This window comes from Hetaerina americana, unplaced genomic scaffold, assembly GCF_022747635.1.
Source record: "Hetaerina americana unplaced genomic scaffold, ioHetAmer1.1.p SCAF_7, whole genome shotgun sequence".
Classification (NCBI taxonomy): domain Eukaryota; kingdom Metazoa; phylum Arthropoda; class Insecta; order Odonata; family Calopterygidae; genus Hetaerina; species Hetaerina americana.
In genome coordinates, this window is record NW_027287316.1 from 26,946,011 (window position 1) to 26,973,889 (window position 27,879).

Here is a 27,879-nt window from a genome sequence, read left to right on the forward strand (position 1 = left end):
TGCGACTTAGCAAAAAAATCATTCCAATTAAAACGTTCCAGCAAGTCAATCCAGACTACAATATGATAAGAAATAATCTAAATTTTCCATCATATCATTGGACTACATCACTAAAATTTACTTTAAACTGTTGGATGGGCAAAGACCAAGCAAAATCAAATCATACTTGACATTATATCTTGGTAAATACACTTTGGACAACTAAAAGCAGCTTGACTCCCATATAAGATGTGAGCATGATCAAACATCTTCAGCCCTGCTCTCCAAAATTTTCCCCAAATCCCTAAGAAAATCATTCCAAGAATCTTCATTGCCCTCACGGACAAAAGATTTTGGCACAGGAGGGTGTCTAAGCTTACCTGGGCCATTCTGACTCAAGGGCCTTGGGGCATCAGCAGAGGTGTTGACTTTGGATTGTGGTTTGGGTGCAACAGCAGGGCCTGATTTTGTTACACTAGCAACAGGTTTACTAGCAGGGCCTACTGGACACACAACAGGTTTTACGGTCGATGGCTCACGTTGGCTCTCGTTCGAGAGCTGGGAATTTGATCGAGTTGTCACTGGAATAGCATTATGTTTGGGTGGGTTCTCCATTTGGGGCTTTGGCTTTGGCTGTTCCACCAATGCATTGCAATGGGAGTTTGCCAAGTCCTCCTCAGCCTTACTCCCATTCAACACTGGACTCGTTCTTTCCGCAGAAATTTCCTGCATGGGAACGGTGCTCTTAGCAGGGATAGCCACTCTCTCATGGACCTCTGTGACAATGGACTGCTGGGCAGGGGCTGTCACAACTGGAGGAGGAGGTGGAGCTGGAGCCTTCTTCTTCTTCTGCCCGGGAAGGGACGAAGTCGATGCGCTGAGGGAAGAATATGAGGATGAAGATGTCATTGTTTTCGATGAGGCTGTCGAAGCTGATGATGGAGGGCCATTTGATGCCGCCAAATTCCCCATAGAGCGAGAAAATGGGGGAAGTTGTGACGTGACACATGCACTGGATCTCTGCATTTGCTGCTGTTGCTGCTGCTTACGCCGAGGAAGTGTGTCTGGAGCCCCACTGCAACATAATACAAGATGACGTTTGTATAAGAGCTATGCTCTCTATCACTCTTGAAACTTATTTCTAAATACTTCTTCACCACATTAATAACTCTGTTCACTGAATGACCATCGACATTACTTTTAAAAGTAAACAGACTTTTCATGATATAAATTGGACATTCACCCATGGTCTCGACAATGACGGTACCTTTCAGTATTAAGTAAAAGGGCTTTAACGCTTAATTTTGGAAAATTATTTATAATTTCTCACTTACTCAAGCTGATGAATATGTAAATCCTCCATATTGTCGAGCAATGAAATAAAATTAATTTTTTTGTGTCCAAAAACATTTTTTTGTGTCAAACTAGCTCATTGAAAATTGATGGTGAGAGCCTTTATTACAAGACAATAGCATTTGATTGATTTGCCATTTAAATTTTTCTATGCTCACATGCACCTTTGTTGTTTAATTTTGAACTTATCCAGCCAAAATAACTACACTTATTTTAGTTTCATTGACCCAAGTCAAGGATAACAGGTGATATTTTGGTTTGAAAACAGCACTGTAACTTGTACTGAAAGCCACTAAAAAAAAATATACCAAGATATGTTATTTTACCAGAAATAGTTCATGTCTGTTATTTTTGCAAGACTCTTCTTTAAATTACTGTGTACATAGATTTGTAAATATTTGGATTTTTTCAATTTTCATTTTACATAATGTGCATCGTCATTTTTCGATCATATGAACATTTTTGTATAGATATTGCATAGGTAATCAAAGGGAAAATATGGTAATTCTTTAAAAAATCACCTGAGTGGTGACATAGTGATTACAGTAGATTTAATGCCATTTTAAGGCCACATTTATTAAAACATAGGTGATTCTAGCCCATTTCCCAAATATTTTTGGATAAATTCATCCAAAATTAAATTTATAGTGAATGTTAAAATATATATGGCTATTAGGTCATTTTGGAAGACCATATCTGAGCATGTGGTGTAACACCAACTCAGTATTCAGCAAGTTATTATTTCATTTATACTGTACCACAGTTAGTTATTGCTATTCATCATTTTGGATCATTATAATTAGTTATCACGACAATTTTTTCTTCATGCTATTTTCAATTTATAACCAATATATCTATACAATAATTTGAGAACAACAAGACATGATCATGCTCTTGCATAAATGAATCTTGGAACACATCATCCATCCAAATGGCAATTAAGAGGTCTTCCACACAATTTGACATAAAATAATCAAATACACCAAAATCATCACATCAAAACAAGCTAAAATCTCACCTTTCACAATGTGCATTCATACATATACGCAATTGGTTTTGTTATTCTATGAGTAGGCTTGGGACTAATTTGTGAATATCAATAACCGTGCAGACATGCAATGCACGTTTACAAACAATTTACTGGGGAAACTTTCGAGTGTAAAACTTTTGAAAATTGAGCCCCCATCAAAAGTAACTGACACTTCTGCGTAAAAGTATTGTCAGAAGTCTTACAAGAGAAATGGACAGTTGCTTCTTAGGAAAAGTGCTCACCTTCCTCCAACCCCACTCTCTGGACTTTCACTGAGCACCGATGCCTCATGGTAACCACTGCTGTCGGAACTGTTCCTCGAATGGGAAATGATTGTTCCACCCGTCGTCGTGCCACCAACATGGTTGCTCTTCATTTTGCCCATGATATTCCTCCCTCGCCCTCCCCTCACCATGATGTCTTCCTCATCATACTCATCCTCATCATCGTCCAATGGACCAGACTTGCGGCGCGACACTGGGATTGGTGCTGGCTCTGAAGGGGGTGCCGGAGTGATGAACTCTGAGGATACCTGGAGGATTGACAACTAACATTAAATAGCAGTTTGAATTTAGACAATGCATAAGATGTGGGAAAAAAACTCTGAATAGAACTAATGCAATACAGCTTGGGAGTATAAATATTTCTCCATAATAGTAAGAGTTTTCCCTTTTTCATAGAGGTATACATGCACACAGCAATTAAATTATAAGCAAGAGCTTGTACCAGAATCATGGGTACTAAGAAATAGCTAAATCCTCACCAAAGATACCCAATCAAATGCTACATTTCTCATAGTTTGCACCATAATAATGTACATTAACATTTCATACATAAACACATTCCACTTTCAGTAACCATCACCTATTCTCATTGCCCAAAGCCTTCCCATGCCTGTACCTAGTTGACAATGCTTAGGATTATTGCCCTTCGTCTTGGTAATGGGTTATCAATACTCATTTTTCACATCCTAGGTACTAGTCAGCTTACACTATCATTACTCAAAATATTCCCTGGCCTTCTAACTTTAATATAGAGTTATCAAGGGCTTAAAAAATCATTCTTTCCATGTACACTGTACGCTTTATATGCTGATTAATTTATATCTCAATGAGCAACAGATTACATTTTTCATCACGAGGCTACTTTGCATTTTACTGGACTGGCTCGGGGGAATGTCGAAATGCAAGGTCATCAATTTTCTAAATGAATTGAACACCATGAAAAGGAAGCATAACCTCTCAAGAACTAGTTACAAGCAATGTCATTAATGCACAACATAGGACTGAGTATTAAGTGTTGTTAGACCAGGAGAACCCCACAATACATTCACAAATGGCCTTGAATAATGACATACTTTTCACAACTTTTGTCTTGGGCAAAAGTCGTAAAAACAATCAAAGTTATATTTTAATTATTTCACCATAGCATATAAATAAAATTTTCTTCTACTATTTAAAATCAACTCAATTTTCCTGAAAGATATTAATGTCCATACATCATCATGAAAATAGTTTCCGAGCACAATTAAACCTCAAAACCCTTTATATTTTACTCCTAAAAACACAAAAGTTTACTTTCAAGAAAAACGTTCATCGTCTTGAGATCTTTTACTGAGAATCTAGAGGAATGTGACCTGTGAATTAACTGGAATAAAAAAATAATACTTTTAGAAGCTCAAATAGATGAATTTAGGAGTTATTAAATCACTAAACTGAACAGCCTTGATGGGAACATTTCCTTTTTTTTTAAACCAACAACAAACTTAATTTTATTTTGGGTAAATTACCGGGGATAATTTAAACGAATTCCACATTCAGCTCAACTCAGTCAGTGAAAATAGAAATGTCCACATTTTAGTGAACCAATTAAAAAACTTCCACAAATCCATGGCTTCTCCACTATCACTTACCTTGCCCTCGGCCACAGAATTCTGCACAGGTGGCTTTGGTGCTCTCCTCTTCCTGTGCCTCACAGGAGGGGGTGGAGGCTGCCCTTCCTCCATTTGTAATTTCAGATTTTTCTCACTGGCTACTGGTATCGCACGGGTTGCGCTATCTTGTCTTCTGCTCATCTGACTGTTGATTTGGTTGCGCAATTGGTCCTGTGTCGCACCAACTGCCCTAGGGTGTGACAGGGGGGGTGAGGCAGACCTTGTGGGGCCCAATGATTCATCCGACCTTGCTGGTGATATGCTGTGTCCCCCCAAGCTGTCACTGCTCACACTTCCTTCACAGACGCTCTGAAATAACGGGAGTGACTTCATTTACAATCTTATATCATACAAATGAAAATTCCAAGGTATTACCAATTACATCAAAAGTTCCTCATCCTGAAATGCACCAATGTATTATCAAGTAGGTCAAGATATTTACTTTTAAAATGCTGAAGGCGTGAAAGCCTTTATAATTCCCGCTCCAAAAACATTTGACAATTAGTTTGCTTTTCAGTTAATTCTATGAGTAGATAGTGAAGAGCATGATATTAGGATTAGGATCAGTCAATCTTAAAGTTAAGGCATTTTAAGACCAAAGTGTGCAATTCTAGTGCACTAAATAAAATTGAAAAATATGGTTCACCGAGAGAGTTCTGTATAATGACTTTAGTTAACACTTGTAAGTTTTTTCTCAAGGAATTTAAGAGCTCGAGTCATAATATATTTTAATCTAAACCCTTCCAAATAGTACAATATTATGGGTGGGAACTGACTTTGGAGGAGTGGTTCAAAATATAGACTGGAAATCACAGCAACTGAGTGCAATTTTCATCATTGGGCTGAAAAATCACTGTATGGCAAAAGTAGACATGACATCCCTGAGCAAAAAAAAAATGCTAATGAGATATGAGCAATTTGATAATTTTTTTTGAAAGCATTCTAAAAGCAAATATAACATGTAGATTTATGACAAAACCATGACTAGACGAATAAAAAGTGGCCTTGATGATAAACCTAGAGTTTATGTGAATGAATTTGTAGGCACACTCACTGAACGACTGCCCCTCTTGAAGATGAATCCAAAAACTCCTCCCGAATTATTAGTCGTCGATGTGGACCCACTGCTCTTCCTCCTCTTCTCTCCAATGTCAGCCAACTGCTGTTGCTGGTGCTGCAGGGAAATGATATCTGCAGCCGAAGTCGTATGGATACGATGACGAGAGTGGTGATTATGGGGGACAGTGCTCCCCCTCAAGGCCACAGTAACTTCTTGTAGCTTGTAGTCCAAGAGGTTAGATGTGAGGCAAAGAACCTCATCAGGGTTTACTGAAACAATAGAAAATAATACAAGTTGTAGTATTTCAATTAGACTGACTCTTCTTTAAACAAACAGTGGACATTATTTTTATTGGGAAGTGAGTATTGATGGCTGAGAAACTTTCCTGCCTCAGGTTCATGGATGAAAGGCTAATTAGCAATTATCATCAGAGAGGTCTTTGATTGGAAAATTTGATATGCATAGCAAAACAATTCAATTTTCCCCAATCCTGATAGATGATATATGGCCTACTGGCCTATGGACTCTGTCAAAAGAAAAAGAAACTGAAAATTAGATTGCACGCTGTCCATCCAGGATATCCAGGAGTGTTCAAAGTGGCCTGTTTGTACAGGAAAGAAAATAGTCCAAAAGAATTTTCCTGATGGCATACCACTCAAAGCTGTTTTAATTTTATTTTTTTAAATATTTATTTTAATTATCAAGGATCATCCAATTATCTTCCAATCCATTTAAGACCAAATGTGTCCTCCTCCTTTATAACCCAAGTCATTCCCTATTAGCTCACCTTTTTTGGCCAAGCAACTTTTATCTCTTTTTCAGATTTGCTCAGGGAATGGAGCATCACAAAAGCTTTTTAGGCCTATTTTATTTTGCATGCCATAACAAGAGTGTGCCCTTAAATGTGTGCAATGATACAACAGATTAATTTATTGAATGACTCATTGCAAAATGAAGATGCTTTCTCCTTCAAAATATGATGGCAAGTTTATACCACTTTTGAATGCTTGACACCTTTTATCTATGAAAGTTTGGCTTTCTAAGTTACGGGAAAATGAAAAAATGATACCTTTATCACATCACACCTTATTAGTGGATTGCCAAACGGTTAGGATACAAGTAGAATAGGAGAGTTCTACTTTTCTGGGATTGTTAGGTCTAGGGATTATTGAGATGGGAGACTTCCGAAAGAATTTCTATTTAATATTAAATTCACAATTGGAGTAACACCTGCATATATAGGGGTGTATGCTCCACAGGTTCGTTATATCTAAATGCCATAAAGTAAAAATGCCAATGGAATGGAAAGAAAATATTTCTAGAAACTTAGGGCTCCGCCACTTCATCAATGGCTGCCTGAATTTTCCCAAATGTATGAAGTTTCAATAAATTTAATTAGAAACAATACGAAGACCTGGAGTAGAGATTACTAGTACTATAGCGCAAAAAAATGAATTAAAGAATTGCATGGGCAACATTATTACTATTAGCCACCTTCACCTACAATTTTCTCTACCCCTTCCTCTCAACCATTTATTATTACAATTAGAAGTGGTCCACCAGATTAGGGCAAGTTTCTGATAAACCCAGGCACTATACACGACTGTAATCTTAAGCGTTAAATAACATGACACAAATTATCCCTAAACAAGTACTATATATCACAATATCATCATTATCTGTATTTTAATCCTAAGATTGATTTACTGCAGCCTATATCTTTCCATCCTAGTATATTTGAATGCAATACAAGGCTGCGTATTCTAGGGAGAATGGGTGGTTTCCCGTTGCCTTTCACATCGCAGTACCGCGGCCGATACCGTGAACTTCACTCTCTTACGCAGCTGTGGCCGCTAATGCCGGGCCGACCCACCCGTCTGCGCCACCAGTGCCTAATGGTGAAACTGCTGCCTTTCACCATGGGTTCAGGGTAGATTTTTAGTGGGAGTTGTAGTTTTTCTCGTTGTCTCGTTCCGAAATGCCATTATTGTATTTTTTCTTTTAATCTGTGGCTGTTTCGTTCCAAAAAACCATTATACAAATTTTTCTAAGCTGAAAAATTTTCCCCGGTCACAGGGATCGAACCAGTGACCTTCGGCTCCACTGGCAGACAGGTTGACCTCGGGTATAACCCCACCCCCATAACAATATATGCAATATAAATGAAGGAACAAATTTATTTTCATAATTTACGGCCAGTATTTCTCAAAAAGGAAGTGTATCTCTCTTTAAATCCGTATGCATCGACATTTAACACAAAACATTAAAACAAAATGTTTGAAACGCAAAACAATAAAAAAAAGTGATTTCACTCATCGAGATTTCGGTTAATTTAAAATTTATATGACATGACGAGTACTTTATTCGGCCAAATAAACTTGGTACAGTATTTAATATATTCACCGCTGATGAGGTCCATTTAGAGCGCAATTTGCAAATTTCGTTATTAGCAAATGGTTCAGTAATAACAAAAGTTAACTTCGTGATGCTGATTTGGAATTCTTCTCTTGCACCACAACTCAAAAAGTACTAAGTGACCGGACGAAGAAAGTTGGCTCCCCGGGACAATTTTTGTCCATTTGGGCTGCTAGCAAACGCCATCTTGCGTCATCACCACCGGATGGAGAGATTCTGAACCCCCAAAGGAAAACTTCGGCCAAGGACAGCAAAACCAAATTACCAGAATGGCCCGAGCACTGAAACCACGTCCCCACGCGTCGTGTTTTGCCCTTCTTTTTAAGCCTTAATACGGAAGCTTCGTCCGGGTGACTTGGCGAATTACGGCTGGGAAATATTTCATGTGCCGTAGGACGAGGATTATTACACAGCTAGTTGCTTCTGCCTCGGGTTGAGGGCCGTTTTTTTGGACAAAAGGGGCGAGGAGCTAACAGAATTTGCGTCTCCTCCAAAACCTGCTTCTTTGGGGTGTGAAGATGCGCTCAAGAAGCCCAAACCTTCGGAGAAGCCTAGCAAGTAGCCATCTAATCCCTTTGGTGTGCACGCAATATGAACCCAATACACCCTTCTCATTTGAGGAGGGGCAACATCGACGCGGATCCATAACGTAAAGGTTTCTCGTTATAAATGAGCACGCGAATACAACCCTTTCGATTCTCAGACTCCTTACGTTACCATCTAAAACTGGATATCATAGACGAAGAGGGAAAAGCTCTCTTTGCAGTCAGAGCTCGACTGATGCTGGAGCTAAGCATGGGATATTAAAACAGAATACATAAAAATACGCGAATCAATATAATTTCTGGAACATCAAAAAAATATCATCCACGAACGATTGCGCCCAGTAGGTAAAATGCTCGAGGAGAAATCATTGCTGTCTATCTCAAATTGAAGTTTGGGAATTATACATATATATACATATACATACACATACATACACATACATACACACATACATACACACAAACATACACACATACATACACACAAACATACACACATATATACACACATATATACATATATATACATATATATATACATATATATATATATACACACATGTATATACAAATATGTATATATATATATATATATATATATATATATACATATGTGTGTATATATATATATATATACACACATATGTTTATACACACATATGTTTATATATATATATACACATGTATATACACATATGTATATATATATATATATATATTTTATTATTTATTTATCGAGCAATTTTTTTATTTATTTATCGACTTAATTGGGCGAGGTTGAGACTAATAGTCCCTTCTTCCACCTAACCCTACATTACAGACATTATATTGAAGACAATCACATACAACCAAGCCCTAGATGGAGGGAAATCCACCTAGGCGGGAATCGAACCCGCGACCTTTGGGTTGGTAGGCGAGGACGTTACCTCGCCGCCACCGAGGCCGGCATGGCATAGTCCATTTCAATAATGAAACAAACGGAACTACAGCTTTAAATGACACAGTAAAAAATTAGAAGAATAATTTCACATCGTATTCCAATTATACATTCCATCTATTCATCAACGTCAATAGATACGTACATACTATCAACCCGAGTCTTAAACCCGAACGCATTATGGGAATACATGCAGGGGATGGGGCTTCCTTTTCCCTCCCCCTCCTCCCTGCCCCAAGCAGTTCTGATAGCAAAATCACAATGGGTTAAGATTGCTCGATTGAGCAACTGCTCATTGATATAGTCAGACTTTGAACCCGGGATCCTCTTCAGTAGACAGATACTGAAACAAAACTCCCATGTTGTACTTTCCACACTATCAAAATAATTTGTTTTATGAGTACTGAAAAACATTTTTGGTAAAAAATTCTTATTTTTTGGAGAACGTTGAGTCATTCAAAACCTCAAAACGTAGCCGGAGGCCCAATAATAAATGCGATAATTGTTTAATGCGCACTCTCAGGACTCAATATAAGAACAAATGTGTCATTCGACTACCATCCCTTTCTCCATCTCCAATACCGATATCTAACGCCATATGCCCTCCATTTCGTGATCAAGTCAAATTTGAAACAGAAGATAGTAACTAGACTAAACGGAATTATGAGATATTCAAAAGTTAATCAATTCATGAAAGTAAAAGCTTCAGGAAATAACACTGAAAAGGATTGAAGTATTAGAGGAGTTGTTTTATAGAAAAATGCTACGAATATTGTGGTCAGAGCATGTGAAAAACACTGAAATACGAGGGTCATCCGGAAAGTAGTACCCGTTCGTGCCGCATGAAGTGCTGACGACGCGAGTAGCCGCTGGACGAGGTCAGATAGCTTCAGTGGCTTGTCTGCCTTCTCTGAGCCAAGTTGCGTGACGCTAGCATTGCCTGTGTTGTTTCTGTGATTGTTTACAATGTTTAAAAAAATTGAGAACGCCGCCAGTTGTGAAGTGAGGGCAGTGATTAAATTCCTCAATGCAAGAAACGTTCGCCCATGTGATATTCATCGCCAATTAAAGGAGGTGTATGGAGACAATGTAATGGACGAGTCGTCTGTTCGGCGGTGGTGTCGCAACTTCAACATGGGGAGGGGGAACACACACGACGATGAGCGTTCGGAGAGACCGTCTGTCATTACAGACCAACTGGTGAGCTCAGTTGACGAATTCGTGAGGAACGATCGGCGCGTCACAATTGATGACATCTGTGAGCATTTTCCCAATGTTTCTCGAACAATTGTTCATGAAATTGTTAAACACCATCTGCATTATGCAAAAATTTGTGCAAGATGGGTCCCTCGCGTATCTCAATGAGCTGGCGGCGAAGGACTATGCAGCAGGAATACAGAAACTTGTCACACGTTATGACAAATGCCTTAATTTGCTTGGAGATTATGTTGAGAAGTAGTTTAAAGTATCCTCTTTCAAATAAAATTTTTTATGTTTGTTAATATTTACTTTTGTGTCTTTATTTCACGAACGGGTACTACTTTCCGGATGACCCTCGTACTTTAAGGAATGTTAAAAGAAATCGCGAATACAATCTGAACAATTAAACTTCAATATCTACGACATACAATGATAAACGACAACGGGCATAATCTATTGCAGTTCAGAGTGCAGGGGAAGATAAGCGGAAACCGAGGCGACGGAAGGAGGAGAATTTCATAGGCGAAGAATTTCAGACGCTTGTTCTCCATGGAAACAACATATCAATTCCGCGCAACTGTAAACAATATTAAATTACCCCAAGTGATCGTCAACGCCTGGAACAGATAGGAACCTGGAGAAGAGGAAAGAGAATTGACGAATATTAAATTTGTTATATTGGTGTAGGTTTTCAATTCCCAACATTATCATTTGAGGTGTAACTTTTTATCTCATTGGCAATAGAACTCGAACGTGTGAAACGTTAAAAGAAAGAGGACCATACCTATACCTACATCGATACGATTTGTGAAATATTTTACAGCAACTGGGTAGTTTTTAAACGAGCTTACGTTCATATTTTTTGTATTTTCTTCTATCATTTCTGCTGGGCTAAGCTTTAGACATTCCATATTCACATGCAGGCTGAAGTCATTCTAGCAGTGGACGCTTATTATTCGAGAAGTTTTAGTTCTCAGTGTATTTATTCCAAAAGCAAGAGTCAATTTCTTTTTTGGACAAAAAACTAAAATGTTTAACTAATTTAATATTTATATCAAATTTAAGAACCAAGAGTGAAGAATACCGAAATTTTTGCAACAGATGTTTTCAACGAAAAATTAAATAATTCGCACGGCAAGTCTTTAAATTGAATTGAGACTGAGGAGAAATAACTTGGTACAATGGTAAACGGAGTCGAAAAAGGTTGAAACGGTTTGACATTACCGAAAAAATCGAGAACACGGCATCAAAATATGAAGCAAATGCTCGGAAAACGATTCACCTTGACTCCCACCATTATTTGACAAGCTTATTGCCTTCCATTAATCATCTTAATGAGTGAAGTTGATAAACCAACAGAATAGCGGAGCACTAGCCTCACGTGGGTTCGAAGTCGAACGGATTGCGCCTTACGTCTTTATGCCAGGGAACGAGCGTAGGCGAAGGGGGAAGCAGTTCAATTGCCACCCGGTCGCTAACGAAACCTTCCACTAAACTAAGCGCCGAAAAGTTTCATCATTTATTTCACTGCCACCATTAATTTCCACGACTAAGGGCACGACAAAATTACCCATCGCAATCGCCTGTCCGCGGCTTGAGTTGCTTCGCGAAGGCGAAGGTTCGGCTCAATTAACATGCGTCTTATAAAGGTTTTAATGAAAGGCACCGGAGAGAACTGGTTCGCGCCGACGGACGCCGAGGCAGGAGCCGATCTAAGGAGGCCTCCCTCGGTCGAAGTCCACTATTGGGGGAGTGGGCGTCTATCCCGAGGTTAGAAAGTCATCTCGTTTTTTTTTCTACCACTTCTCCACCTCGTTCATTGCCCGGCTCTTGCGTTATTAACCAGATGGCCCGACGGAACACATGATATTCGACATTACACGTACTTTTACAAAGTCTGTTCACAAATGTTTCGTTTCACTGGGACGGCTCAGGTGCAACGACGATTTTATTTCAAGCAAGTTAGGAGATTCGTAGGACTATGGATTAACTTACAAGGCATCGCAACTATTTGGTGCTTTTATGACGGCCTAAACTTATCCAGAGGAATCAAAAAAAATCAGTGAACATTGGTAGAACAATCACATAACATCTAACGAACCTTAAGCCAATTATTATTCCTCCTCTGAAGAGGACTACTTGGCAGTCGAAACACAGCATCAAAACCTTAGCCAGAGTGTGTATTGCTATCGTACCTTGGTTTAATCGTTTGCTCCGTCCAAACCCCCTATCAATTTGTTTTCTCTGAATATCCCCTCACCATATCTTTTGCCCAGCATTTAAGAGCACGGCTGGAGTTGATCTTTCCCATAAAAAACGAAACTTAGGACAAAAACGCGTTGAAAATAAATGCTGTCTTAATATACACTTGTGTCAAACAAAGTGATAGTCACTACTGACCGGATGGTCCGGGTTTGATTCCCAGACACCTCTAAGCACCCACAATCTGTGATTTCTCGGGTACCAGATCTGCCTAGGAAACCATTGGCGGCACAGGGAAAGAAACTGCCCCCCCCCCATACTCTGATACGTGATTTTCAAACGCCGTTAAGATGAGTACTGAGTGAGCTTCTACCCTCACCAATGGAGCCGACCTGCGGGAAAATAACCTTTATTTCATACACCACAGGTAAAATGTAACAAAAATCTTTTCAAACTGAAAAAATTAATCCATGAAAATTTAACATACATGGACATAAAAATGAGCCAATCAAGATGATTCACGAAGTATTCGAGATGGGACCCAATCATCACACGATAATTTTGTTGCACAAACTAAGCTTTCTTACTTCAATGGGGCGCTTTCGGTACCAGAATTTATCTTCTCCTATTCTAGGAATTCCAAAAAAGAAAACTTGTGATCAATGTATACTATGTATTCTAATTTTCATCACAACTTTCAAAATCCAATGTTATCTACGAAACGCCAAGTCCACTAAGAATTTATCTATTGTCAAAAGCGCTTCGCCAAGCAACTTCCTTTCCCTCTCCAAAGTGTGTAAACTCGCATTTAGTTACCTATTCCCAGTTCACCTTCCGAAGTACCTCTAAACCTATTTGAATTTCCTGTCTTTATTAGGCGGTGAAATGCAACCATTCCGTCAAAGTTTAGCCGCTTATTTCTATATAGCCTTCCGCGGTATATTTGACGTAATTCTTTCAGAGAAGGAAAAATGACAACTGGGAAGTATTAGTCACGTATGAGCGTCAGCAGGGGATTTCTGCGGTGTCACAAGCTCTTCGTCTTGTTACGACGAAGGTAAACTAGGCCTCGATTCCGAAGGATATCGGGCTATGTTCAGAGTCCGGGTGCTTTATATTTTCAGCAATATGTCAGCGCCATCTCTGTATTTTGCGGATAAAATCGAGTGCTGTGTAACACCAGTCAGATCGGCCGTAGACACGGTGCTCCCCTTCCCATAGCTTCTCCTACCCCGCCGCAATGCTGTCATCAAAAGCCCTCTCCACATTTTTCTCCATCCTTCCTAACAACTCTCCGAGAAGTATTGAGGTGAGATCACATCGTGCCACCGTCTGTTTACCTTCAGTCGAGAGTGACGTCAATGACATTGTAACATCATACCTTTCCACCAATGAGAACTCGAAAAGAACCACAACGTAAAATATTCTCGGAAGTTTGAATGCTACGCATGTACTTTGGAGGCAAACCGAATGAGAGATTCGCAGGGATTTTGAATACATGGGAAATATCGCGGCACTCTTGAGATTGGATGATCTCAAAATCTACTCGGCCTACGTGAAATCTTACTTTTAGGGTTGGGGGCAGCCCCATTCGCCCTGCTATCCGGGGTAATGCCTTAAAAAACAGAGCCTCCGATTAAGAAAAATGCACGACTTGACCAAAATGCCCGCTAAACGACGCAATTCAATATTTATACATATATATCTATAAAATATTACCCACCGATAAAATTGCCAGACACCCTACGGAGTAGATTTAAAAAATACTACCAATTATATCAGACGGGTGAAAACAATTCCAAAGCCAGCTTGGTCAGTGGGATGGTTAATATTCTACACAGCTCTAATCCATTGGTTTGCTCCTAGAACTAGACGTGTAGACTGAAATAGTTGATATCCTTGGAGGACTTATGATAAACGAAGACTTGACGGCAACACAATGGGGACATAGGCTAACCATAGCTTCGTCAGACCAAAAAAACAGTTTAATTTACGAACATTCGATGAAGACGTCCTGTTTCAATTGTCAATTTCACCTCTAGTACCCACCCACCCTGAAAATTTCATTAGCCAATAGAGGAAACGAGCATATTTCGTCATTTGGAAGGTGTGCGCCACTTGTGGGAACAAAAATTCTGAGAACCACAAGGTTTTAAGTAAACCCATCGCCTCGGGCATTCTTCCATACATGCCAATCACCAAACCTGTACACGAATGCACCGAATCGTCTCCCGCCCGACGTTTTTCTATGTTCCAGGTCTTTTATAGTCCGCGACTATATTTTGAAAGGAAAAACTACCACCTAAGGTATACGAGTCCCGGGTTTCTCACGGTTACAAGTCATACGAGTAATTTATCCCCAACCCGAGTCTTTGACCCATGAATGTTTTCAATTCTCAAAACACGACTTATAGTTACATAGATCACGGTACGCTTATTATGAGATAATGATCCCAAACCCGCAACCAGCAGAGGTGTTTCATTTCGTTTCGACGTGCGTATTTTAACTTGAATGACCACAAATACTAAAACTTAGAGTAAAAACCACATTTCTAGTCTCTTGAAGAGATGTGCGAGTGAATTAAAAATATTCATTCCCGTTTCATTTACGCTTTTGTTGTTCTTATTAGTTTACACCAAAGCACATATATCCAGTGTGATATAGGCATTTTAAAGGCGCGCAATACTTTCAGGTGGCTGATTTTTGAACACGTCCTACGTCATTTGCTGACGTAATTTCCCTTACCCTGAAGAGTGATTAACAGTTCCAGCACAAGTAGCACTCTCCCTCTAACTTTTCACCCAACTTGTTCATAATACACGAGTCGAGGTTAATTACGTCATAATCTCACGCGAACTCGAATAGATCATAGTCGTCAACGAGTCTTTTCTCACCATAAGACGGATGGCAAACGCTTAAATTCACACTTACCGAGCTCGGGTGCCGAAATAGTTGTATTTCAACACGCGTAGGTAGGGGGTCAGGCCGCAGCCGGGCATCGAAGAGCATATTCCGGGGCAGGGAGACGCCACTACATGACGCGTCCCGTCGGACGAAGGGAACAATCCTCCCCGACGCACGAAACGACAAAAGCGTCCCTTACGCAAATCACACAGACACACTATCACACACTAAATCACAGGGACTGACTCACTGGAGTCGCACACGCCAACACGTCCACACTTAAAAGCGATCGAATCGAAACTACTGCCCAACAAAACCGAAAACTCCCGAGCGAAGATATCCAATGGAGGGAACGAATGCAGAGCACATGAAATAGAGTCGATGGTCGCTTGTCACTTTCCTCGCCTCCGTCACCACCCTCCCACCAACCGCCCCTCTCACCAACTCCTTCGGCAGAAGAACCAAAATATTCGTCCGGACAGAGAGCCGGTACGTTCCGAACAGGTGGATGTGAGAGAGAGAGAGCTCAGACCGAAGCGATAAGACGGAGGGGGGGGAGAACGTAGGTAGGGGGGATTGAGAGGTGGATGAAGGGGGGGGGGGTAGGAGGGAGATACGACACAATCGCACGCACCAAGGCCGCACTGCTGGCGAAAGCACGCACGCCGAGAGAAGACGATGTCTTCGGAAAGGGGGTAGGGGGTTAAAGCACAACACACGCGGGCTCACGGGTGCATACAGACGGACAATTCGATACCTACCCTCTGCCTTGCGGACGGACTTGGTGGCTGTGGATGACTCTGTGGAGTGGGATTCGACCAGAGGAAAACTCCCGGCGGATTCTGAACCGGCAAGCAGGTGGGAGTCGGGAGAAGAGGCGGACTTCGTCGGTTGCTATGGAGAGAGGGAGGGAGGGAGAAAAAGCGTGGGCGAAGTGGGGAAGGGGGGGGGGGTGCGGGGCGCGCGTAGGCGACGAGTGCGGAGAAGGTATTAAAAAAAATGGGGGAAGAGGACTATTTTTTTTTAATGTTTACGAAATGCGCGCAGCGAAGAGGCGGACTTGGACCTGGGAGAAATGGGGGAGGGATTGGGGGAGTGGGAGGGAGGAATTCTAAGCGAGCATTGCACTCGAACAACAAACATACACTCGCGGACACCTTCTGCCCCAACCCCCGCGTCTCGCGAACCGATTTACTTTTCGAATTACTCGCCTCGAGTTACGGAGGTTGGATCGGGACCGCACGTGTCAATGTGGCACTTTAGTTCATGTTTTAATGTAGACTAATGTAATTGATGTAATAATCATTCATGAATAGTTCGTGATTGTATACTGTGCGAATGTAGAGTTTTGAAGCACTCCGAGGTTCTTATTGGTTTTTGAAACGCGCTCAAAAACTTATTTCGAACTAGTTCCGAGACGCTAATCCTTGCAAGTGTGCGATTTTTTCTCATAAATAAATTAACATAATCGAAGCAAAGACGGATAAGTGCTGACATGTTGGTAACATTGGAACTCTTACACAATTGCGTAAATTATATTAGTTTTTTTGTGAGAACGACATGCATTACTGCACCATTAATCCACCATTATTTTGGTGGCGGTCCACTGCCACTTGAGTATGAATAAAATTTTGGATTTTCAATTTAATTTTTTCATGAAAACTTACGTGGTAAGACAATATTTTAACATCATATCTTGATAGTGTGCACAACAAATAGGGGGAATTTGATCCTGATGGCATTTCTATTCTACCTCCTGAAATGCCGCCACAGATTTTACGGAGACCTATAATCGCCAGTGGTGCGTGCGACCGGAGTAAATGTTGCATGTCGCGTGTGACGAAAAATGCACGCCAATTCACTCGATACTCAAAAATTTGTTGAATCACTTGCCTGGAGAAAGGTACCGGGGCAGTCATAACTTGACATTCACGCACTTGAAAAACGTTTTATCGGAAATAAAAAAAAAACTTATTTGCATTTCAAATTCAGGAAAAGATGACCAAACCATAGTAATCAACCCGAAGGTTGTTCTTGATATGCTGAGGTTCACCTCGAACTGAGCCCTTAGGCGTATAAAATTCGCATGCTTCAGAGTAGGATGCCCAGTTACTTTCCCTTCTATAGGTTTCGCATGTCCTGATACTGAGAAAATCACAAAACCTTTGTGGGATTCTCCAAAGGTCCGTGATTTGGACCCGGGACTCCCAGGTCACGAACGTTACCTAATGCCCAGCTCACCAAGCTAATAAACATCCCATATGAACAAATATGAATATTTTATTTTCAATTTAATTTTAGAGCATACTGACGTCCAAAATTTTCAAGTTTAAATGTTTATGAATTAAGCTGGGTTGTATTATGTTCAATGGACAAATCCTCTGAACTCCAGGAAACAAAGAAAAGACGAAAAATCTTGTATTCCGCAATGCAAGTACAACTTTTGTGAACTTTTTCGCGTACGAAATGTTCGAGGAAAATACGTATTCTATTACTTTCAAATTCATATGGACCGTGGTTGGGTTAGTAACCAAACGCTCAGGCCTTTAGGCAACCAAGAAAAGTATTACATATTCAATTTTATATTTCAAACACTATTTTAGAACAACTGTCCTGTTCAAATTACCCGCACGAGGTACCTGATAAGCAAAGTCGATCGCATTCTTGTATTCTTATAGGTTGTACTTTAATGGCTAATCTGGCTTCGAGTAAGATTGACGATACTCTTGGAATGCGGCGAACGGAAGCGATCGAGCGGCGTCGATCTAATCACGAAAAATCGGAATTCGCGATTAAAATGGACGGTTGCTAAATGATTGATTTTCGACGAAGGCACTCTCTTACCCCACGCACGCGAAACGTTCCGACAGGACGCTGCCCACCTTTCACCACCACCGCAACCACTCCCCCCCCTCTCCCTTCTCCCCCCCCCCCGGAGGCGTCCTTCCTACGCCTTCCCCGGCTGACCAAACGACCTTGCGAGAGGAGGGGACCCCCACTCCCCTCCTCACGGCGTGGATGCTCTTGACGGGGACTGCGAATGAGGAATTTTTTCCGCGCCGGTGCGAAGGAAAAAAATATATGAAACAGGTGAGTACGTGGAATGGGGTAAGGGACGCGAATTTGTTTTGCACGTCGAAAGGGCTGAGAGGGTGAGGGATGGGAGAGGGGTGTTGGGTGCTCAAGAGGACGTCGTTGGAGGCATGCGGTGTGGCACGCGTTCGATTTGTAAAACCTATGGCTTCCCGCGCGACAGCAGACCAGGACGCCCCAGCCCAAGAAAATTCCTCCCTCCGAACAACTCCGCGCTCGATAGCCATTCCTCCTAACTTTTTTACACGAAGACGAGGTGAAGTACACCAAATCTTGCTCTTTTTTCCATCCATCTCAATATTAATCTTATCATCCTTTTTTCCCTTAAGGAGGTCCAAAAACATTAGCGACCACTCTGCCCAGCCGTTGGCACATTTGGAGTGCTTCTATGACCCATTCAAGACTAAGGCATGCGGAGGAAAATGACTCGGTACCTCTATTAAAGTAATCAACAACAATGACTGATGTGTTTGTTGCAGGACCTTGTGTCCTACAAGGTCCGGCTGTACATGCGAGTAGACGATTCTGCTACTATCGTCAGCGAATATACTTTCCTTATACCGTCCTTACTTTCAACATAGTCATCATACGAAATTGTTTACATGCTTTCTAAACGAAATACTGATAAGAACATGCAGTAAATCTAATCAGATGATATGAGTGGCAGAAATTCACAAAATGCAGGCAAAAATACAAATTTCACTCGACAATGGATATTAATCATCAAAATATTTTCAATTTTACCTTGATTAATTTACAAAAGGCATCACTGCAAACCAATAACATTAAATTTTCGGCGTTTGTTGGCAAATAATTTCACTCTTTTTTCTCTTAAAAAAAGTGCAAAGGGCTTTTTTTTAAAGGGAAATCGACCGAATTGCGGAGAGTTAGTTCCGACGGGTAATTGATAATCCACCTCTGAATTCTTACAATCATAACAATCGCAGAAGATGGAAGATAAACTCGACCGTTTCGAATTGCGCTGCAGTTAATTAAAAAGTAACTTAAAAAACCTAGTATCAAAAGATAAACGCGAAGAAGTTTGAGTGATGGTTAAATGATCAAAAGATAAATCAAAAGACACGGAACACAAGAAAAAAAGAGCACGAACAAAAAAATAAGTATTCAACCTTTCGTAATTTTCCGTCGGGAAAACATTCTTCAGGACCTATATACGTATTTTAATGACGGAAGAGTCATTGACATGCATTACGTTACGAAATGGCCATATCCACAAAAATATTTCCGAAAACAGGGCAGAAAAAATAAGAGAGTTCGCTGAATAGAGGCTGGATCGGAGATATGAGGGAAAAAGGAAAATTAAAAAAAAATATTTCTCGCCGCATAAACTGGATTAGGATCAGCAGATAGCCCAAGAAAACATTTCCAAGGTGCTCTCCCGATAGCTACCCTGTTGCAGACGTTGGAAAAAAATGGAATGCACCCGACGTACAAATGTGAAAATAGGGCGCAGTTGTGCGGATAAAAGCCCGTCTCGAACAAAATGTAGCTCCCTCCCTGCAACCCTCATGAATAACACTGATTATCGGGAAAATTTCAGGGGCGAACGAGATGAGGCACGTTCACTGTTATGCTATATTTTTCGACAAAATTCTTTTCTATCGAAGTGATCTCAGGTGTCAGAATCGCGATTTTTGCAACTGGGGCCAAATGTAGCAAACATGTACATATTACACCCGGATTTTTCACCAACTCACAGCCCTGGAAACTAGACAATATCCATAGGCTTTCCAAGAATTGGTTCTTCTTCTGAAACCAGGCTCTTGAGAAATCTACGAGTATTTATATTAGCTGGAATACCGGAGGTAAAAAACCTTCTTAGACAATGGTTTATCCGAAAACTATTTTTTCTTTTCTTCCCGATCCCCGAAAAATTTAAGGTACTGAATACAGAATGTCAATGGGGGTCACAAATACCTCCAAATGTGCAAAACGTGAGAAATTTATGAGAAAACTTATCATGTCACGTAAAAATGCAATCGAAACAATGTGAAGCATTTTTCCGAATGCATTTTTGCATTTTGCACCCAATAAATATTGAGATATGCGAGTATCTACTTTGCTTCTTCAAACATTAATTTAAATGAGCGAAATGCAATGTTATTCAAATGATTTTCATTACTTTCTCGCTCAGAAAATGAAATGATAAAATTAGTTTGAGCATGCACGGCCAATTTATACGGTAGTGCCTCAGTCGAACACGTTTTCGATTGACAATGCACAGTGAACTGTAGCCAAAATGGAATCGGGTGTCAAACGGGTGCCATTCCCCTTCCCGAGTGTCCCAGAAATAAAAGGTACTTACTTGGGTTCCTGAGGTCATACTTCTCCGGATCGAGACCCTTTTCTGCACAAACGTGACGCAGGACGTCGAGTAATGGCGTTCTTGGACTCACACGTGTCACGAAGAGCTGGTTACGAGGGAGATTCACCTGCGAAGGGGGAAAAAAAAGATATTGCAATAATCGGCAAGACACAATCTTATCGGATTGAAGCCATAAAGTAGAGGAAAAATAACCCTCGCATTTTCGAAGAAGTACCAGGTGGAGAAGCTTTAATCGATCGAAAACCACATGCTCTCATTCCATTCCATGGAATAAATCGATTTATTCGGTGAACGAGGAAATTTTGTGGAAATGATCCAAGCTAATCTTCCACTAACGTCTCGTCATTACTAACAGAGATAGTTGTTATCAGTATGCAGTTTTCAAAATATTTAACTATCATCAATTTTATCAAGGGCAGAGTAAGAATTCTGCTATTTCACGAATAATATTATTCCGGCAAAACGTGGTCAAAGCGTCATAAAGTTTATTTTATCTCGCCTCTCCAATTTTAATAGATGGATTTAACGCTGTAACCACCCGATTCAAAATGTTTCACTTTTTCCTCACCAACTATGTAAATTATTTAACATTTTCGAAGAAATAATAAGCTACTATGAAAAAAGTCACGCATTCCAAAATTCATCGGTGTAATTAGACCCGCGCCATAACCGTATTCACTGAAGACTCTTTTCGTGTCGTTGCTACGAAAACTAAAGGGGTTATCTGTGTTCGATTTGACGGCGATGCCCAACTATCTAATGTAAACGAAGAGGAACTCGGAGGAAAACAACAAGGAAGAGATTACCGTAGTTACGTAAATACATCGTGAACTGGAACGACAGTAAAAAAAATATCAGACATCTATTGATGCACTGCTTTTATTTCACCTATGTCATTCCGACAAAACATTTATCGTAGGTAATGCGTTCATTCAGACTCAAGGGCAATGAACTCACGGAATGACTTGCTGTATCACTTAAATCGTATCACCCATTAATGAAAACGTGGAGAAAATATAGCACTTTGAATTAATAAATTAAAATTGTGAGGATAACATATCCTTTCGCTAAAATATTGAGATCGGTGCTCCGTTTTTCAAAGCTAAAAGGCTATTTTTAAATCATCAGAAAACCAATTTTCAATAGTTTATTGCAAAAAAGTTCAAACTGCCATTTTACACAAAGGAAATGAAGGAAAATATAAAGTGCTGCGCCATTTATTGCCATCTGTCGACTTCGAAAATTACGATTATTTGCAAATTCACTCGTATCTTTGAGGAACACCCTTTATCAGATAATGCACATTAGTCTTATTGCTTTTCGTTTTTGCTACACCGCGCAATGATTTAATGGTTGTTACTGGGCAAAATATATGTTCTTGGAGTCTAAAATGAACGTTTTCTACAGTAAGCGAAGAATCAGGTGTGATGTGACGGTGGTGATATTATTATATAGGACAAAATAAAATCCATGCTTACATTATCATGACTTGTTTTTACACGTAATTTTGTTTCTTCCGATCACCCTGACCCATGACAATAGTAAAGGCTAAGGATTTGGATGTTCCTCATATTATGTATAAGTTTCAAGTGGTTTCTAAGATTAAAATACATCCTTCGGGACTTAAGATAGGTAGACAAACATAAGAGTTTCTCTCACAAATTGGCATATTCGGCTCTTCGTTATTTCTCTTCATTCCAAGTGTGCAGTTCAGATCACAATTTCTTAGCCTCTCTTCCCCCACTAGCAAATATTCTCCTTAATGCAATACCTTTCAATAATTTAAAGTTTAAAAGTCGGTGTTTTCACGGCGAACGATCCTAGTCAAGTCTTCGCGGGTTTTCCATCGGGTGAGCGTTTCAGCCGCCCGACGTTTCGATGGGTAGCCAACCCCACCGTCAACGCCCTGAGGACGTTGTTAGATATTTGTTACATTTAGACAATAAAAAAATGCTGGAATGGAAAACACATTTCCCTACTTGGACAGCAAAGAACACAGTAGGACAATGAGACAATTAATTGTTATAATAACAAACAATACTTTGTTACGAGTGCATGTAACAACTTTAATATAAATTGAATTCAAATTCCTCGTTTACATAACATTGATACTTATAGTGATGAGGTGCACAATTAAGTGTTTAATTGCAAAGTAAATTGATTTATAGCTTTCATCATAAAATAAATTATATGCTTTACCCCATGGTCATATGCATGATGCGGTAGGTTATTCAATGTTTTATAAATAGATGTTCCACGTAAACAGTAAACTTGATCAACCAACAGTCATTACAGACCCCATCAGAAGATAGAGAGAGACCCTATATATTCCAATGATACACCCATGAGGAAAACTCTGTTCGGCATTGGAACGCTTTTAGTCATGCTTGTTTCCAAATGGCGCCCCGCATGTTTCGGCAGATTGGAATTCGTAAAACAGAAAGAGTGAGCTCGAATTGACGAGAATGCGGTGAGTCATGGCGGAACAATCTGAACGAAACGGAAACTCGCTGGGGAACGGGAAAAAACGTGTATTACGGCGAACGTGGGAGAGTCCAGGATGGTCATCAAACAAGCTCTTCCTCCTCGAGGATTTCACGCCTTCATCCGAAGACTGAGCGGGGGGGAAAAATGTAATTATCCCCTAAATTCACAGTAACCATATGCATTATGTACTTCTGCTAGAAATTCTCGACTATTCCGTTGGAATTACGCCGAAGTAGGCGTCACGAAAGAGGAAATATAGAGGTAAGATACTTATAAAACTCGGATAAAGTTCCAATTTTTCACACGACGCTTTGCAGGCGGAATCATAAAACGAAATAGGAGTCGTCTGGGCCCTCACGATCTTGAGAATGTCGAAAAAACCAGGAAAGGGGGGAGGGGGCACATTGACCGCAACTGAGTTCAACTCCAAACTTGGTAATGAAAAAAAACATGAGAAAAGAAATCTACCGCCATTTCCAACTTGGTAATTTGGAAAGAGATGAATTCCACGCCAGCGATCTACCCACGCAAATTACACACTAGTTCTGTGGTCGCTTAGGGACAAATTGATTTTTGCCATGGACAGAATAAGGATTCAAATACCCTACCTGCGCTTGATCAAGCAACACAATTTGAAAGCTAAACTGATATACAAAATAGGATTGCATAGCATTGATGACGAAGTAGCGAATTCACGATTCACTTTCTGAGCAAAAACAAATATTAATAATTGATGGTTCCTCTTTTTTGCACGAAGCCTCTGGCATACCGCAAGGAGGCGTGACAGGTCTCCTCCTATTTCTCATTGACATTGTCAATACTAACTGTAGAGAAATCAGCAAAATCAGATTATGACTCAAGATGCGGTCACTTACCGAGATTTAAGTAACGTAACAGGACTATGAGGCTTCTTCTAGCGATCCCAAAAATATTAGCGATTGATGCTAGATTGGAGCCTCAAATTAAATATGGAAAAAGGTGCAGTAACGAATTTTCAGGGAAATAAAATCCATACGCCTGGAATTACACCTACAGACTATGAGGGCTACATATACGAATAGCGGAGGAAGTAAAATATCCGAGCTTTAGTAGCATCGGACTTGGGATATCTTTTCACCATTGGAACATCTGCGGAAATATATATTTTTTTAACTTAAACTCATTCAACACACAGTGGAAAAATATTCGCAAGACATTGATTAAGAAGAGGTCTTATTTTGAGTTCAATAGAGCTAGCCTTGGATGCGTTTTAAGCATTTGGGAACTATGGCGTAAAAACCTAATATCATTATTTGAATTGGATATAGGGAAAAACTACCCCTTACGTGAAGAATCGGCGTGAAAGAAAAGATGGCGTCACATTATTTTGTACAGCTTGGGTAAAGAGACGCTAGAATCACAATCACATTCACGACTTTTAGATTAACAAAATTCGAATTTTACACTGACTTAGAGGTATCACTTCTGGCATTACACTTGTTGGCAACACCTCAGCTAACAGTAAAAAAAAATGACGGCTAAACGGACCGATACAAAAAAACTCTTTCCCCTCTCATGATTCGGGACCACAGCAGTAGGAAAATTCACGTACGACAATTCGCACAATACGTAAATAATATCATATCTACGGAACACAAACAATAACCCATTACGCAGTCCAAAGGCAGGTGGTAAAGGTACACGATACCCGAGTTTTCTTGCGACGCCGAGGGAAAAACTTTAATTAACTTGATTACTAGAATTGACAGCCATGCCTATTATTGCGAGATATGCCAAGAATTGTATGGGCAGATATTAGTTAACTAACTAGCATGTATTTAAATGAATGAATAAACTAATATTTCTTTATGTATGACCGGTGCAATGCCCACCGCATGCCCTTGTGGAGGTTTCCGTGGTTTAACGTAGCTGAAGATCTACCTACTGAACTAAATCACATACTAACGAATAATTATAGGCAGTAATGAAAATAAATTTTAAAATGAATGCTAGAAAGACTGGTGGAAGGGCAAAATGGCGGATGACGGGGTTGAAATCAGAACCAGTACTATTATTCCCTTATTTTTAAATCATTAGAATTAAAAATGAATAAGGCGAAACCAGTTTTAACAAGATAGAAACAGTGAAAGATACTGAATTGAAAAGATCATTCGAAAAGAAAACCAGGCCTAGCACACCATAGAAAAATCACTAGCTCTGCCATGGTTCGAACCCAGGTCACACACGAATTTATGAACTTGATCAGCGAACTTTGGCTCGGTGACCTTGGGCGCAAGGTAATCAGTAATTTGTTTCTGACTGAAACTAGCTGCTCGACCGGTTCGTATTCTACGCAGGTTCACTGCGAGGGTACGTAGTGGTGAGCATTACCTCACAGGGTCCCCCCAATTGTTGTCTGCAATTTCCCATGTACTTGTGATAATTAAAAAAGTCATACATTTTTTAAGAATTAAATCTCATCGAATTGAACAATAAAATTGTGTTTTCCGTGGAACCTTGATTGCGCGAGGAGAGGAATCGCAATGCCATACGTCCCTCCCTCGTCAAGTAATTGGCGGGCTCGGGGCTGGTTCCATTCGACTGTAAATGCCGCGCTTAAAAGCTTCATTAAAAATGATTCCGCAATAAAAGAAATGATGAAATCATTCAAAATTCGATGAAAATGAGGGAAACGAATTTCTAAGAAAAGAAATCCCATTGCACCTACAGACTCGGAGGGGTAGACATAAGCATAAAGGGATTAGTAAAATGCCTGGGAGTCATTGTTACAAAAGCCGTGTAAATAACGTTGACATGCCATCGGGAGTTGATCAAGCCATTTAACGAAGGAGAATGTTCTCTATGCATTGTTTAGTTACCGCGTACAGAAATATTCACGTATTGCTAATTCATTAATATCTCCATTAATGCGTATTTTTGTGAAACAAAACGCCTATCTGACGTGTTTAAGGTAATATTACGTCGTAGATATACGCCAAAGCCGTAATTTTAACTTCAGAAGGGTTACCGAGACAAATGCAGGCGACCTTAACGTTATTTACAGTTTTCATTGCATAAATAGAGACTTTCTTCCACACTTTCTCCGAGAAAATCCAAACAGGAGGGTCAATGAATGATTTGGAAAATGTAATAAAACGTTCAGCTCACGGTTAACTTTGCGAAAAAATTAATAATTTCAAAAAAGTTTCAAAAATAAAGATGACAGATTACTCCTCCTTAATGTTTTGAGAAATTTGGAATTTAGCATTTTGCATATTTGGAATTTATTCAACCGGCACCTGCTCAACTAAATCATAGAAAGTGATTTTCAATGGAGAACAGTAATAATTTATAGAAACTGTTAAAACAAACCATTATAAATGACTAACCCTCGTGACTCTCTATGCTTTTTCTCATTTTCCTATTGCAAAAATTAAGAACTCACAATGAATCCCAGCAATATACGTATTAACGTTCATAAGACACTAATATGCTTCAGCTATGGATCTAGTATAAATAACATTGTTTTTCGGAAGCGAGTGGAACATGAAAACATTCGCATGACATTTCACTTAACTCTTAAAATACATGTATTTATTCATTTTTAGTGTATTTTTGTTATAATTAATTTTGGAGTTCTATATCTATACACATTGTGATTATTTTATGCACGAAGGAAATAGATAAGCAGCTGCATATCTAGATATGCATTCAGGAAGTTATTACGCTTTCATTCCTCTATATTATCGAAAAATTATTTTCTCTACTTCGTGTTAAATTACGAAAACTGGTTCCCTAAAAATACAACGGTGATAACCGAAATACTTACCCACCACAAAGACGTCGCCTTATTATTAATACTCATCCGGTGTTCATTTCGATCCAAACAATGAAGAAAATAATTTTTGACCGAGAAGGAGAGAATTTTTTTCTAAATAATTAAAGAAAAACGAAAAAAAATAAAAAAAACAGGTTCGTTTTTAAGTGTCCTCAGTTGGCCAAACTGTTGCATCATAGTAGGGTTCGTAGGTGTCGCTAACCAGAAATGGAGAAAGAGGTTAATGACTCACCCTAGGCAATGTGAAAGTTGGAAAACAATGGTCGAAAGTTTATTGGCCCACTGGATTGAAACGTACCTATGTACACTAGAAATCCAATGCCGACGGAAGTACAGGGCTTATGATAAATACAATGCCTGAGGAAATAAAAGCTCGAAAAAAAATGAAGGCCTAAATTATCCCTTCTAAAAAAAAACAAAAATATCGCTCCACTTCACACATTTATTTTTACTCTTTGATTGCTGTAAAAATTTGTGAGACTTAATGGAATAATTCCGCCATTAAAGAGAAAATGGGTGCCATTTCGTCGTAACTCAAGCGGATTGTATATGGTAAACGATTACATAATTGAAACG

At 39.7% G+C, this 27,879-nt stretch overlaps 1 protein-coding gene across 5 annotated transcripts in view; it reads right to left on the minus strand.

Annotated features, from left to right (window-relative positions):
* Positions 1-27,879, minus strand: part of LOC139696813 (uncharacterized) — a 344,537-nt gene that overhangs the window by 15,158 nt on the left and 301,500 nt on the right. For 4 of the 5 annotated variants that reach the window (XM_071595679.1, XM_071595678.1, XM_071595682.1 and 1 more), the window contains exons 5-9: positions 20,979-21,105; positions 5,350-5,624; positions 4,275-4,604; positions 2,605-2,909; positions 360-1,054 (exon numbers count right to left, since the gene is read on the minus strand). In XM_071595679.1, the coding sequence (XP_071451780.1) occupies positions 360-1,054; positions 2,605-2,909; positions 4,275-4,604; positions 5,350-5,624; positions 20,979-21,105 (1,732 nt within the window). The remainder of the gene's footprint in view (positions 1-359; positions 1,055-2,604; positions 2,910-4,274; positions 4,605-5,349; positions 5,625-20,978; positions 21,106-27,879) is intronic. The other variant, XM_071595680.1, reaches the window with a different exon arrangement.